Source organism: Argiope bruennichi, chromosome 10 (genome assembly GCF_947563725.1).
Source record: "Argiope bruennichi chromosome 10, qqArgBrue1.1, whole genome shotgun sequence".
NCBI lineage: Eukaryota > Metazoa > Arthropoda > Arachnida > Araneae > Araneidae > Argiope > Argiope bruennichi.
Window position 1 is genome coordinate 108,386,341 of NC_079160.1, and position 17,452 is coordinate 108,403,792.

The window sequence follows — 17,452 nt, forward strand, 5'->3', positions numbered from 1 at the left end:
AAGATAGACTCACTGCACGTGTTATTAGTAAAACGATCATTACTCCAGTCTCTTGCACAGATTCAATCTTTCTGACAATCCCTTGTACATCAAGTGAAATGAGGGCAACGACTATTACCACACTCTATTAAAGTGTTAAAAGGATACAGCCTACAGAGTTGCGTTTTGGAAAATACCTAAAATCGAATTACCGAACATCTTATTTGCTTTTCTTTTGTCTCAAGCTTTCGCAAACAAGCATTACTCCCTCAAGGAAGAGCTTTTTTTTCTATTACGAAGACCAATGATTTTGTTTCAAACTATGCCAATGTAAAATAATTAAGAATTTCTATCAGAAATTCACTTGAAAATGTTATTTGTTTAAAATTTACCAGAGTTTTATCTAGATATTTGAAAACGCCAGGTTAGTTCATTATAATATAAATCTTTTTACACATACACATATTGATTATTTATAAAACTAACAAAATCGTAGACAGTTTATATCAATATAGAATATAATATGAATCATATGACATTTTTATCAATAACGAATATAATAGATGAATGTTTCAAGGCAACAGAGATCATCATCCAATTTAACCACAAACAAGAAATGACTTGAAATGAATTCTATAGTATTTTAAAATTAATCAGAAATTAGTGACTAGAAGAAAGAATAGGAGGCATCTATCTAAAATTCTAAGAATTATTTAGTAGGAACTCTTTATTTGAACTGTTAAAAATATAAATTTTATACATTAATTTTATTAATCTATATATAGGAAATAATAAACAAAACAAAAATAAAATGCACATTTTATTTCTACTCTGATTTAATATCACAAACAGTATTCTACACAAATCATAATTAATGTGATGTTATTTTAAAATATATGCACATGCAGTCATTTTCTTTAATGGATAGTATGCAATTTCTTTTTAGATGATTATTTACTGAGATAACTTATAAAGGCATTATTTTTAATACAACTGACATATTTCGATAACATTCATAATTATAAAATACTACTACATAAAAATGCTAAACCCAAATATAATTTTTTTAAAATCATTCTTATATCAGAAAAAATCATTGTTAAAAAATTTTCATAATACTAATGAAGTAACTAAACACTTAATATCTGAATATACTATCAACTGAATTTTATGAAAAAAAATCCCTTTTGTTTTAAAAAAATCATTTTATCATCAAAAACTCATCTGCATTGGAATAGCAGATGCTTTGTGAATCTTTTCTAATGCTTTTTTCTTTCTTGAGGGAGAAAGATTTTCGTCACCAAGGTTATTCATGGCTGTTAACTTATGTGACAGCGATTCCACCAATTTTTCAAACATTCCATGGATCATGTTAATTTGCACTTCCATTTTAATTTTAATTGTTTAGATGACAGATTCTATCCTTTCATTCATTTTATTGATCAGTCTCGATTTTTGTTCCTCGCTTATTTGTTCCTCAGTATTTTTTATAGAAGCATTTATTTTGACAGATGTCTCGTAACTAGATTTCTTTGATTGATTGTTGATTTGTTTCGCCTCAGAAGTTGTGGTATTGTTTCTACATTTGAGCTCTAAAATGTCCTTCTCCTTGATATAAAATGGTCATCCTCTCAATGTGGCCGAATGCTCGCCATCACAATTTATACATTTCTGTGGGGATTGACAAATGCCTGCATGAATGTCACCACACAGATGACAAATCTTTGGTTTTTTCACATATCCTTGACGGATGCATGAAACTAACGCAATTTGTGCACTGCCATGGCTTGTCAATAAATGGTTGTATTTTTTGATTTGTGAACCAAACCTTTACTTCCACCGGCAAGCGTGTTCCAAGTTTCGTTATGAGAACGGGTGATGTCTCCCGCGAGTCATTCTGTTTCACTCATCTCAACAATTTCAAATTCGTTGTTTTTTGTTAACACTTCAGCAATTTCTAGCAGTGAGACTTTTGTGGAGATATCATAGAGTAGAAATAGGGAGGTTATATTTTCCCATTTAATATCCGTCACAACTAGAAGGTTTACTATGTTGTCTAAATTAAATAATTGGGCTGGAGAAATATGATATTGGGTTATAAACATTCTATGTTTGCATGACGCTTTATTTTCTCTTTAATGAAAGCTTGTAGGGTAAATGGGTTGATTTGGAGAATTCATAATTTAGAGCCAACATTTGATATTATAATATAAATTTCTTCGTACTCATTTTTCTCAAGGCGTAAAATTAGTTCATTTGTGGATTATCCACTCTTAAAGGATTTTTCAAACATTGCAGATTACATGATGTTTACAAAATAGCAAATATAATTTTCTTTTACTACAGTAACCTTTGTATGGTTCAGTTTTACTAAGTTTTAAACAGTAGAATAAAAAGAAGAAGAAAAATGGACAGGTCTCACCTGACTTCAATGCACTGTGTCACACAAAACAGAACTTCTAATAAAATAAGGGAATAAGGAGCAAATTCTTTTGCTTCAAATATACTAGCACAGAATTATTCAAAATTCAAAACTCTTTTTTTTTTTTTTTTTTTTCCCTCAACGTATTCCTTGTAAAAGATCATAGAAAACTCATCTTCCATCTTTAGCTTGCGATAAACAATAATCGCATAATTCTCTAACCAATCATAATCCAGTAAGCAACAAGTCACGGAGATGCAGACGAAGAAAGAGAACATATGATTGGACTCAAAAGAGTTGATATCTGGAAAGCGATTCCTTTTTTGTGCTTCGTTCAGCAGCCTTGTCGCTATTTTCCGCAATGTTTACGTTCAAGTCAATTCCCGGTATCGGCAAATGCGCATATTTTATATAATTTCCAACTAGAAATCAGTGCTAAATATTTCTAGAATTCATTGATTGATGTAGTGGATATGATTTCTGAAGAATGAAATAAATACTTTTTGTAAGTCATTTCTGTTTGTTTTTATTTTCATTATAGTAAAATAATATTATAAAAGCAATAAATTGTATATTACATATGATTTTGTTTGCCTCTTCTTTAGTGACTAATGTATATATTGTTAAGAATTGACTAATATAAATTATATTATATAAATTTTATATTATGTAAATTTTTTTTTATTTGTCTGAATCTGTCAATCAATTGCTGGATTTGTTGATTTATTTTTGATAGTTTTAGTTATTATTTTATAGAACATGAAATTAATTCAGATTTGAACAATAGCATTATTTCCTGACTTTGAAGTACTTTCCTTCTTTCCATGTACTCTTGCTGTTAAAAAATAATTTAAGAAAAGCTCTAAAAATTTTAAGTTTAATATTTTTTTTTAATTCGAATTTCTATCATGTGTGCAATTTTTTAGATTTCTTTTTGATTATTTATTATAAATCTACATAAACAGGCATTACATTTTATTCTTATTATTCTCTAAAATATTTATGCCAAAGGATAAATAATAAATACCTGAATATGAAATAAATTTGAATTAAAATTTATATGCTTGAATATTCCTTAATCTATATATCAGAATTATTTTGATTATACAGTGAAATTGTTTGAAATTTAGATATTTAATGTGTAAATTAAAAAAGGATAAAATTTTAAAGGGCTTTTTTAATTTGTTTGTTTTTAAAATAAAGGTTATTTTCAATGATTGATTTCTTTTATAGTTAAGAAAACAAATTTTTATATTTCTTCTATAACTCAGAAATTTGATTGAATCTGAACTTCTATATTGCAATAAAGAATTGAAATTTCTCTTTTTAAGCTGTAAAAAAATTCTTTAAATGGAGTATTATTAGAATGAAGACAGTTGCTTAATATTAATGAATAAAAGATGGAAATAAATTTATGTACATTTAAGAATTAATTATTTTAATTTTATCGTCAAATTAAGAATTTTCATAAACTTATTTAATTTGGCAACAAATTTAATTGGTTTTAAAATTGCAAAGATTGTTTTCATTCAGATTGCAAGAATTAATTGCAAAAATTATTTGTGTATTTAAATGGTACTTATATATTAAATGCATGCCACTGGTGAATTTGAATATTAAGTGCATGTAATTGACGAGTGTTAGTTATGAAAGAACCTATTTGCATGCAACCTTTGAAGATTAATTATTGATTTATAGTTAAAATACAAATACTATTTAAACAGTAAATACAAGTTTAAACTTAATTTTCAAATATTTTATTTTATAATATACAGATCTTTCTTGATAATATCTACTATAAATTATATTTATTACCATTTTTATCTGTTTTTATGTGTCAACTGTATTTTATTTGTGAATAAGAATTATTTGATACATTTAACAAGTAGCATGGGATTTTTTGGTGGTTTATTCTTGTGCATTTGTACAGAAATATGTCTATTTATTATTTTCTACTTAAAATAAAATTTCTGGGGAAATTTCATGGGAAGAAGAATATAAAACTTATGTTACATTTCTACATGAAACAGAAAACAGGAGATAGTCTTAATATCTGAATTTAGAAGTTTCTTATTTATATTATACTAGCTTTCTTCTTGCGTATAGCCGACCACCCCGTCACCACTGAACGTAGCAGTATCGACAGGATATGTTGTGGTTGACTGCTATCTTTAGCATTGTCCATCCTTGCATTGACCGATTTGTCAAACAAACATTCTCTTCGAGGTAATTGGTCACAAAGTGGTCAATTACTATCCTTCTTCCTTATCTAGAAACTCTCAAATAGTTGGTTAAAAACTGACAATTTTTGACATCATGTTCTTCAGAGTTTTAAGATTACCTGGTACCATCAGTACTGTACTTAAGTCATTATTTATTATAGTATACTAGCTGTTTATGATAGCATAGTAAGTCGCTATAGTTAACAATGATCACAAACTGTTTTAAAGATTCAGGTTGTTGTCAATTTTTACTCTCTAATAAGTTAAGTTGAAGAATAATTAATAAATGTGGAATTTTATGTGCATTTTGTTTTGATTTTTATTGTGACTGATCCAAAAATAAGATTGATTAGTGCATTAAAAAGTGCAGTGTAAATTAATAATTATTTGGGATATAAAAGATTTAATCTAATTTTCAAAATTATTATTCAAACTGTATTTTATTGGAGAGAAAAGCAATTAATCAAATTTAAACAATAAATAGTTATTTCACCTCTCTAAAATGTTTAATTTTACATAGAGTGCATTTTTCTTTTATCATGTATTACCCAAGAGAGGTCTTTTTTAATTAAATATACTATGTCTTTTTAGGATCTCTATTTTTTTTTTTTTTTTCATATTTATGTTGTTTTACTTATGTGTGTTTTACCTGCAAGAAATATTCACTAAATCAGCTTATCATTTTCTGTACAAGTTGCATAGAGCTTTTTGAAGTGGTTTGCATTTGCATTTGAGTTGTATTTCCGGTTTAATAAAACTCTTGTATATATTTAAACATGCACAAGAATAATTGATAAAATATTTTGATAGTCTTAACGAATCATTTTTCTCCCTGTAAGTGTTATAGCTCACTTATCAAATATTTGTCCAAAGAAAACTATTATAATTTTTTTAATACAAACTACCTATCCTAAAACTAATGTTATTATAGATTCTTTAAGCATTTGGATGGTTCTTAAATTCCATTTTCTTAGTGGCAAAAAAAAAAAAAAAAAAAATGAGCCTTCTCTTCTGTCTTGAGTTAGCTCTATATATTGTGAACAGTAAGCCACAATTAACAGCACTTGATAACTTCATATTTTAAACAATTTAGAAGTTGTCTCTTTCTATCTTTTCTAATATTAGCTTTTTCATTTTTTTTTTATTTTATATATTGTAAATGAATTTGATATCTGTAGTACTATATTGTTTATACAGGATTAACTTAATACTTGCAATGTCCCAGGCCTTTTCTATTTTAGCACTACCATCATCATAATTAATTCTAAACGAATATGTTAGACCAAGAGTATAGCTCATATTTACAATTTTTTCTGATCATGTTTTCGTAATGTATTGCTTCTGAAATTGAAAAAAAATTATTATTTTAATTGAATGATTGCAATTATGAATTGTCTTTTTTCAGGAACATACAGTGATATTTCTAACAAAACTGCTGATGGAATGTTAATGAACAAATTACCACTTCTCCATTTTTTTTGTTTCTAGAAAATGGTTTTGTATGTTTCATGCAGTGACAAAGGAGATCGTCACTTTTTTTCACAAATACTTTTTTTTTTTTCAAAAATTTAAAATCCATCTTATCTTTTGCATATTTTATTGTTTACTGCAAATTGTAGCATAGTTTCAAAACATTTCAATTGTCATTCACCTTTGTTTTTCTCTTGTCTAAATATGACAGAAAATTCTCTTTTCATCACAATTTTCTTTTTTGGAGATTGCCATTGTTACATCTATATGATGCACATAATCCATGATAATACATAAAGTAGTACTTCTGAATATAATTGGGATTGAAAAGTATTTCATTTCATTCCAAAAATATGTAGCCATAATTTTTAAAATTGTGAGGCTTTTTCAAGGAATTGTATAATATTATGTCAGCTTATTAAAAGTCTTAATACTTTTACATTTGTTTTTTTTATATGTAAAGAATTTTTAGAACAATTAATATAGCAGAATCTTGATAATTCTGATTATTTAATTAGAAACTTGTTTGAAAATGAATTCTGATGTGGAATTCTGACTCTGGAAATTTACACCTTTCAGATAAGAAACTGTTACATCATTATTCATATATTCATTATATTGATTCATATATTTATTATATATATATATTCATTATCATATATTCAAAAATATTTACATTTTTACAGGACATTTCCAACACAATTAGAGCTATTATATAAAATCTGGCAGATATATAATTTGGAGAGTGACAATGTTCACATCAGACTTTTTTTTTTTTTTTTTTGAAATTTTAACCTTTTATTTACTGAATTATTTTATTATTAATTTTCTATTTGTATTTTTTTTTTAATCATTAGATAAATTTTGGTGCAGAATAAATCTAGGAAAAGGGCAAAAATTTTCAAAATCAATTAAAATAACTTAGTTAATTTCAATAATAAATTAACTTTTATTTTCTGCCTTTAGTTGATTAATTAATGGATATCCTTTGCAGCAGCAATTAAAACGTAAAACCAGAATATGACGAAGAATAGGAAAAATTGTAAAATTGGAGATGCTGGTATGTTACCAGCTTTCAATTAGATAATTTGTTTTCTGAAATTCGAGTTAGAGAGAAAGAATTTAGAACCAAAATGTTCTTCTAAAGCCCCTGTATAATTTTTTCAAATGCTGCTTTTATAGATGAAAACCAATTAAGGGCCTGGTTCAGTAAATTACCTAATACGGTACATGAAAATGTATTATGTAAAAAAATATAATTTGATAAAAATTGAATTTTTGTCATATATTTAAATCAATTAATTGTCTAATGAGAGATTCATTTGAAAAAAAAAAAAAAAAAAAGATATAAATTTTTTATATCAAAGATTCATTTTAATTGTAGTCTATAACGTATTTCAAAAACTGAAAATTGGCATATACTTTCAATTGGAAAAAGGATGTGAAAAGAGAAATTATATTTTATGTTCTGTGGGTCTCTTTACTCTAAATATTTTTAGACTTTTTTTCAAGGATAACACTTATTTTTGCTTAAAAAATTTAATCTATTATTATTTTTTTTTACAGTTCTCAATCCTATTAGTTATTTTTAGTAAAATATGTGTAATCATTAACATTCTAAATTAGAAAAAAAAAAAAAAAAGAAAAGAAAAGAAAAGAAAAAAAAAAAACTACTCTTCTGCTATAGAAACTGCCTCAGTTATGAAATTTTGAATTTCATTATTTGGGACCAATCACAATGTGCGTCTGTCGAAGAAAGGCTGTGCATTGATTTATGAATCTTTCTCGGGGCAACCATTGAAATGGTCTAGAATAATGACATTCAATGATATCATAAATTACATTCGCATTTATTAATCGTTGCGTCCCTATCTGGGCGAAACTCGTGTAGCGGCCAGATTTTCTGATAGTCATTCCTGTATTTGTACTGCTGTGAAATTAATAAAAATATTTTTAAAATGATATCTAATACCTACACTGTTTAAATGAAATACAAATAATTAATCTCTTATAAAAGAAAACGTAGAAAAAAAGGTGGAACAAAATCATTGCTATTAGTAGTTAGTCATTTTACAGTATGCCTTCTGTGAAAACTGTTACATTACTTACAATTTGATACAGAGCTCATACCAGTGACTAGGGATTGCAATATCGGACCAAAAGTTCAATACCTGTATTCAGTATTTTTTTAGATCTTAATACCGGGATGCCGGTTTTAATACCGGTAGTAAAAATTTTAGGAAAAGAAAGAAAACACAGTTATTTGCCAGTTTTATTAGAGTATAAATGTCACAAAAAATAATTTGTAATTTACAAATTATAACAGTTTATAATCACAAAAAAGTAAAGAAACATCTTATTTATTTAAATCACAAAAAAGTGTAAATATCACTATTCAGTCTGTGGTATTATTACAAATTTTTGAAACGTGATTTTAAAAAACATAATGCATCAATTGTACTGTCATTAAGCCCGGAACGTAATTTTCTGCAAAAATTACAGCTGTCGGAAAACCTCTTTCGGCATCTACGCTAATTGGTGGTAGGGATGACGAATATTTTACGAGTGGTTATTACGTAACCAATATCATAAAGTCTCAAATACCAGTGATCAATACTTTTTAATGAGGGGTGTGATTCAAATCCTTGATACGATCTTAATGGTGATATTTCGATTACAGGTTTGGATCACGATAGAAAGTAACAATCGATACGATCTGTCCAATGGAACCTCTCGAACAAAACAGAAAAGGAGAAATCTGTGAATGAGTTGAAAAGTGAACCGACCGGTTATTGGAGTTATCGTATCATTGAATTGCATATCAGTGAAATTTATCGGAGCGGTGACTTCACTGGAAAGTGTGAAGTTGCCGCTCCACTTCATGAGAGTAACCTTGACTTTCCGATATTCGCATTTTGTGATGCACAATTCCATACAAATCCTTTTTAATTGCTTGTGACTTGACTTTTCATATATTCCGTTTACTGCTGGCGCCATCTATTGGTAGAATATAGAACTAAAGTAAACAATTTAAAGAAATAACATATATTTAATTCAAATTTTTCAGAAAATTGTTTACTTCAATAGAGAAATTAAATAAATAGTTTTGAAAAAAAATCAAATTTAAGAAGTAAGCTGAAATAGATAAATTAATTCAATCACACGTTACTTAAATTAGTAAATTAAGTATTAATTACAATAAATGAATTTTATATTTAATATTAAGTAATAGTTTTTAATTAATAATATTATTGAAATAACAGATATTTGGAAGAAATATTTAAAAATAACAATAGCAAAATTATTTGTTATTTAAAAAATTGTGGATTATGCATCTCTAGTTGGTGGTACTGTCAGCAATGCGCCATATATTTTTTCCAAATATTTACCTCTAAATCTCCCATCTTCAAATAAATCAATCTCTCGTCTGATGATTTTGGATATAGCTGATTTCTGCATTGTATTTTGGTTTGTTGATTTTTTTTATTTTATTTATTTCTAATTCTAATTTTTGTTCAAGAGACAATTCCTTTTCACTATCGACATTAATGTCATCATAATCTTCGATAACTGTTCCGAATTCTTCTGAATGTGGATAAGTTTGTGGGTAAAAAATTTTAAGAAAATTTACTATAAACTTCATTAGATTTGAATTCGTTAGTCTCTTTTCTTCATTTTCATTTTTAAAATCGTCATAATTATGTAAGTACCGTAAGACATTTTCTATTTCGGTATGCCTTTCTACTGTGATATTTTTCAATGTAATATATAATTCTCCAGATAGTGATGTGTGTTGTTCTTTCAGTGATTGCAACATGAAATTTATTGTTGCATTAGTTGTTAATAAATTAGAATCTCTCTGACATAATGCCTCAACAGCCAGTTTTATTGGAAGTAGAGCTGATCCAGTTCTGGATATTGAGTCGAATTCATTATCTGAAAAATGAATTTGCAGATTTAAGTCCATTATTGCTTTTTGGATTGTATTTCTCAGTTTCAAAAATCGTTCCTTCATTAGGAGTAAACTGTTCCAACGTATTTTATAATCTAATATTAACATATATTCTGTTTTATTTTCAGTTAGTATATATTTTTGTAATATGGCATTTTTTGTTGGGGAACGTTTAAATATCAACAATTTTTCGAACTTTATTGGAAGTAATTCTTGATGGGTTAATATTTCATCCTCATTAGCAATATCTTCTTCAACAATTACATTGTCAATATCACTCTCACTCTCTTCAAAGTCGGCATCCGAAATTTCTATATCCACAGTATTTGGATTCTTCTGTTTATTTTTTTGGTATAATACATTTATTACTCCTAATTGAATTCCGTGAGTATAGTACAATTGCTGATTTGCACCAATCAACTTTCCAACTTTTTTCATAACTGTTGCTCCATCAGTCGTTATGGATACAATAGCTTCTTTCAGGGTTATTCCATGTTATGGTAATTTAGATTTAAGCACTTTCACACATTTTTCGGCTGACATACTTCCCGAGACATGTGTAAGTCGTATATTCCAATTTTTTTTTCAGAATGAATATTTATATTTAAATTGCGTCTATTTCTTACACTTGTCCATTCACCAAATGTAAGACTAAATTTTTCACCTTTTATTTTAAATTGTATTAACTCGTGTTTCAAAGAATTGTGAACACCGTTACTGTAGTTTATAACAGTTCTTATAGTGTTAATCGATGTTGGTAGATTTTTAAAACCTCTGGCGGATAGTGATTTTTTTTAATTCAGTAGAATTGCAAAACACTCGAAATGGCAAACTATTTAATGCTGTCATTTTACTTATAATTTCATCCAAACTATCTTTTTTTTTCTCTTCAAAATACTCTAAAATCCCTAATGACTTGGGCTTAGAAACTGTGCTTAAATTTGAATCTTCATCGCAATTAGATTCTTTCATCTTTAACAAATTTGTATCAAGTTTCGTTTTTCGATGTGTATTCAGTCCGCTTGTTTTTACTCCGTTCACTTTAATAACTCTTCAACATTTTTTACATTGTGCCACCATATTCTTTTAATCATATAAATAATGAAACCAAACCGAAATATTATCAACTGATTTTTTATGTTCTTTAAAGTTATTCTTATTCATTATTATGGATTATTATTTATGAGTATATATATAAATCGGAAAAATATTTTGAACCCTAAAGTATGATATGCAAATACAATGTGATTAACAAACTCACCAGTTTAAAAAAATATCGAAATATTACGCACTTTCTTCACAAATATAATCTATTTTTCACAGATACGAATATTAGACTACGAATCCTGCGCGTGTGCAGTGTCGCTTGGATCTGTAATAGGATAGTTTTGACTCGCCTTCTTGGATGATTCACATACTAATATTTTATCACTTCTTTTGATTGTACGATGCAACTTTGTATTCACAGTCTAATTAATTTCGCCCGTTAGGGAGACATAAAAACAAAAATGTATACTATTTTGCTATGTTGGCGATCCCTGAACATATAGTGGAGACAATTTAAAAAATTTCTAGTAAATACCGAAAAAACGGCTTTTAAACTTTGAATACCGGTATTGCAAAATTGTACAAATGGCTCAAAATACCGGTATTCGGTATACCGGTATTGCAAATCCTACCAGTGACAGACCTGTCATATATGATTTGTGCGGCTATGCATTTTCTTAGAATTGCAACTGGAACAAACAATATTACAGCCAAATGAAACCAGCGGAAGTGGTCTCCCGAAAACTTTCTCGCATACTCTGTAATAAACTAGTCATGCCAGAGAATGCCTTGCATGGCAATGGCGTATAATAGTTACGAAATATTAACTTATGACATTAATTTAGCATCTTTGCTGAATTTATTGTGTCAATCTTGGCGAGTTATTTGGCGAATTATCCTTGGCATGCGGTCAATGACATCTGGAAATCGAATATGTATTTTAGATGCATTTTACCCAATCGGTAGAAACAAAAAATTGACAAAAAACTGCACTTGTAATCCCAGAATTCCATATCAAATTTGATATTTTTTTTTCAACTCAATGTGTTTTTTAGTTATCGTTTTTATATATTTCTGAAACTATAGACGGTCAACCCCTTATTGGATTTGGCTCCAATTTTGATCGATGTTTAATCTTGTTTTGAATCTTATGTATCAAGCTCTCTTTGTTTTGAAATTATAGTGTTATCTTATATTCGAACAGCCAGGAAGGCGAACTTTCTCTGAAGAGATTTTACTCAACAGTTGATGAAAATCAGCAAAATTTTAATGTAAAGACCAAGTCGAAGGAAGTCTGAAACGTGGATATTCTCAAAATCACGAGTTCGAATTTTTTGGCGATTACTATACTTTCTCTATACTACTTATACGAGAAAGTAAAAAGAAATGTAATAAAATATCTATTTTACCTTATTGACTTTATGAATAAATTATTATTTTGTGAATATAGATAATTTCAGTTTGACTTCTTTTATGACCATTCTTAATGTTTATACTTTGTGTGACGCCATGCCTCAAAATAGGTGCATTCTGTAGCAAATGCAATGCAAATTTCTTTCAGAAGTATGCATGAAAATAAATTTTTCATGTTTGTTTATTGTTCCCCTTAACAATTTCATGTTTAACAGTTAACAATTCATGTTTTTATATTATTTAATGCCACCTCAAATGAGTGTGCTGTTTTAGTGATTCTTCTAAGAATCCCTGACATGTTTGTGATGTTTATGCTTTTCTTGTACATTTAATGTCATGTTATTTTGAAAAAATCAAAATCCGTCCCTGTGGATATGCGGTGAAAAAGTCCAATAGGTTCAATAACGAAGAAAGAAAAACACAGTAGTAAAACACAGCCTAAGCATATACAGGAACAGCACTTAAAATAAATAGCTGCACACAAGCAAAAATCTTTATTAAACAACCGCAACCTTACAGACGCGCAGAAAGAACCCGCTGAGCACTCAAGGAAAGACGTCGCTCAACTATTCTCGATTTCACTAACTACTGTTAATTACTCGGTTTAATGAGTTCTTCCTATGGCGGCTTTTTATAATATCTGTGACTTAATAATGATGCTTCTAAATGGATATCATATCTTTGCTCCTAATCGATCTATTGACAAAAATCAAGCAGTTTTAGGAAATTGTTTTTTGTCACCAAGATGGGGTAAGGGTGTCATTGGCCAGGCATTCATTCAGTATCCATTAACTATATCTGTAAAACTCTCTTCCTTACCAGGAACCAAGTGCGCAGAGGAGAAATATTACAGTTTCGTAATTTGTGGTGTAAATGAATGTTCCTAAGCAATGATTAATTGCAGGTTTAAAAGTTCAATAATTCAATGCACGCATGATGTGTGAGTACGACACCTAAGTATTTAAAATACAATTGAAATTTTCTTACACGAATGAAATACTTATGGATTCCCCCCCCCAAAGAGCTATTTTTATATTCTCTTTCCTCCTTTTTCTTAACGTGAAATCATTATCCGTTAATAATGATTAACGAATAATGATTACATTCAATACATTTCAATAAGATATTCACTAAATATTTAAACTGATTCTAAAATTAGATTTTTTTTCCAGGTTCAAAGAAGGAGAATGAATGCTGACCATTTGTTGAGCAAGAAAGAAAAGAAATATCATCAGCACCATTAAGAAATGTCGAAAATTACATTTATTTTAATTATGAGAAGAAAACTCTCTACACGTTTGCAAAGTTTCTTTTAAGATGCTTTCTGTCAGCTCTATTAGTGCGCAGCCTTTCCGTTGTCGCTTTTGCGACCGATCATTTACAAGAAAGATTTACTTGAATCGCCATTTAAGGAAGCATAACAACAAAGTAAACTTCATCTGTGACGTATGTAAAAAGGCCTTTCCTTATGAATCCGAGTTGCGCAGACACTACAGAATTCATACCAATGACAGACCTTTCAAGTGTGATTTGTGCGGGAAGACATTTTCTCAAAATTCCAGCTGGAACAAACATTATCGCAACCACACGAATGAAAAGCCTTACGTCTGTGACGTTTGCGGTAAAGCATTTTCTCAAAACTGTGATTTGAATCTGCACCATCGTATTCATACAAACGAGAAACCGTTCGCGTGTGATTTGTGTAATAAAGTGTTTTCTCACAAATGTAACCTTAATAGGCATTATCGTACTCATACGAATGAAAAGCCTTTTGTTTGTGAAACTTGTGGTAAAGCCTACCCTCAGAGGGGAGAGTTAAACAGGCATTTACGTACTCATTCTGGTGAAAAACCGTTTTCCTGTGACGTGTGTGGCAACAGCTTTTCCCGGAAATATACTTTAGCTTTACATTCTCGAACTCATTCTAATGATAAACCTTTTGTCTGCCAGATTTGTGGAAAAACTTTTTCCCAGAAACGTTATTTATATAAACATTACCGTAGACACAATAAAAAGAATGCAGCGAAAGCTGAAAATTTGAACAATAAAAATTTGACGACTGACAAAAGTTCGAAGAACAAACATTTGGCAGCTACCGAAAGTTCAAACAATAATTATTTGAAAACTGAGGAAAATTCTAACAATTTTTTGACAACTGTTGAAAATTCAAACAATAATTATTTGAAGACTGAGGAAAATTCTAACAACTCTTTGATAATTGACGAAAATTCAAACGATAATGATGTGACGGCGGACGAAAATTCTAACAATTCTTTGACAATTGCCGAAAGTTTAAACGATAATGATGTGACATCGGATGAAAATTCTAACAATTTTTTGATAGCTGTCGAAAGTTCAAAAAATATTTATATAAAGACTCAGGAAAATTCTAACGATTCTTTGACTTCTGTCGAAAGTTCAAACAATATTTATTTGAACACTGAGGAAAATTCTAACGATTCTTTGACTTCTGTCGAAAGTTCAGACAAATTTTTTTTGAAGACTGAGGGAAATTCTAACAATTCTTTGACAGCTGTTGAAAGTTCAAATAATAATTATTTGAAGACTGAGGAAAATTCTAACAATTCTTTGGTAGCTGTTGAAAATTCAAACAATAATTATTTGAAGGCTGAGAAAAATTCTAACAATTCTTTGGCAGCTGTTGAAAATTCAAACAATAATTATTTGAAGACAGAGGAAAGTTCTAACGATTCTTTGACAATTGCTGAAAGTTCAAACAATAATGTGACGACGGACGAAAATTCTGACAATAATTCTTTGACATCTGATGATATTTCTGACGATAACTGATTGACCAATAAGGCATTTTAAATGCTTAAATTCTCCCTCTTAGGATGAATCGCGTTTTTTTTTTTTTTTTTCCCCTTTCCCTTCCCATCCGTTTTCAAATAGTAGATACAATTTCGTAACAATGCGACTTGAATTAATAACAAAAGATGCTGAATTATTTAATATTTATATTTTGTTACATTTTAATGGAATTTTTTTTAGTCTAGATGGTTTTCGTGATTATTTTTAGATTTAAGAATTGGGTAAAAATTATTGTGAATTTTATGAAACATTTTGCGATTTTTTTTTTTTAAATCATGCTTTAAGAAGTCCTGCTGAAAAAAAAAATCCACTAAAAAACGTTTGTTGAGAAGAAGCAGATTTAAAAAAAAAAGAAAAGAAAAAAAAGTAAGAAATTTTTACCTGGTGTAATTATTTATGGATAGCACGGAAATTGAACGGAGCAGTTGAATAATATAATAATGGACGCATTGTAATTCTTCGCTACAAAGAATTAAACTTTTTCTTCAGGTTTCAGAAACGTTTGCTGAGCAGGCACATTATTTGCACAACAGTAAGGATTTTTTTCTATTTAATTTTTACTTGAAGCTAACTTTAAAATAAAATATTTGTTCTAGCTGAACGATGCCATCCTTTTATACTTAATATCTATATTAAGAGATGTCATATTTTAGCTCTAGCTCTCTCTTTTCATAAAAAGATAATGATTGAATTATAGATTTTATGCTTGTGCACAGAGCATTTTATAGATCCTTTCTTATATGACTCTGCGTATAATCTATCTATCTATATACATATATAACGTTAATGTAAGGGGAACAAAAATCGAGCTTATTACTAATTGTCGAATGGCAATGTCAAATATAAAAAAAATGTGATACGAATTTCAGACTGTTTCATTCATTGAACATTTCCAGCAGTATTGAATCAAAAGCTTCGCTCAGCTAATTAATGGAGCTGCAAAATGTTATTAGATGTGTTCTGGAGACAGTTCGCCACAGCACTAAAGAGGACATTCGGTTAAAGGAAAGAAAATCTAAAAGAAATAGGCTTCAAACAAAAAATTCAATCAAGCATCAAAAATAGGCTTAACCATTGCCAGATAAGTAAACATGGTAAGACTTCAGATTAAATAGATTCAGATCAGTAAGGCTTCTCGCCAAGGATGTCAAAATCGTGCCAATTGTCCAAAAACTCTACCAGAGTCTGCAGTTCTTGTGTGTATACCAGAAATGCTAACAAACGGTTCTTAAAGTTGCAATCAAAAATTGTCATGATTACATTTGATGAGAAATCGCTGAAAATTTTTCAATTTTGGTGCCCATGTATTAATCCTAAATCTAGCCGTAATCACTATGACTTGCCTACAGAAATTGATACTCAAATCTTCCAAAACAATTATTTTATAAAAATGCTTCTTGTTTTATCTGAAGCCTAACATTATTATCTTTTTAATTAGATAAATTTCATTTTCGTACATTTTTCATTTAACTTTAATAATATTTTAATTCAGTTTATACACTATCCGAAACAATGCTTTTATAGGATTCCAACGCTTCATCAGAACATTCAAGCACGTACTTTTGCCATCATTCAATCAGCAGTAGGATTTTCATTTCCGCCTTTATTTCGTAATATATAGGCTTTGTAAATCGCAGTTGACTGTTTTAATTGAATTCACGTGTTTTAATTGTATTAAATAACTCGATGAAATTATTTTTTTTAAAGGAATGCATTCCATATTAATAATTTAACAGTCTAATAAATTAATAATCTGGGCGAACAAACTGGTCGCCAAAAGCGCCTAGTTTAATAATAAATTTATCTTTCAAGCAAATAAATTTATTCATGTTAAGTATTTAATTCATGTTAACAATTTTTTTAAGTATGACCGACTAATTGTCATAATGTATATATTATTATTTAATGTATTTATTGTATATAATGTATATTTGCATAAAAGAAAAAAATATGAAATATTGTAAAAATAAATTATCACTGTTGCTTTTATTTGATGTTGTTAAATTCTTTATTGTTTGAAGTTGCTGCCATCTTCTTGACAAAGCTTTTAAAATGATATTATATCAGTACATCGTACTAGAGTCCTTTGAGAATGATAAAACTTACTTTGCAACG

General features: G+C 28.6%; 1 protein-coding gene across 1 annotated transcript; it reads left to right on the plus strand.

The window, feature by feature from the left end:
• The first annotated feature begins 2,733 nt into the window (after positions 1-2,733).
• On the plus strand, positions 2,734-17,203 carry LOC129989376 (zinc finger protein 155-like). Its single transcript, XM_056097880.1, has 2 exons — positions 2,734-2,906; positions 13,678-17,203. Exon 2 carries the CDS (start codon positions 13,823-13,825, stop codon positions 15,314-15,316), a length of 1,494 nt encoding a protein of 497 aa, XP_055953855.1. The 5' UTR covers positions 2,734-2,906; positions 13,678-13,822; the 3' UTR covers positions 15,317-17,203.
• The last annotated feature ends 249 nt before the right edge of the window (positions 17,204-17,452 follow it).

What these genes read in the sequence shown, in the direction of transcription:
- LOC129989376 (XM_056097880.1), top strand. Translation starts at nt 13,823, where the DNA reads ATGCTTTCTGTCAGCTCTATTAGTGCGCAGCCTTTCCGTTGTCGCTTT.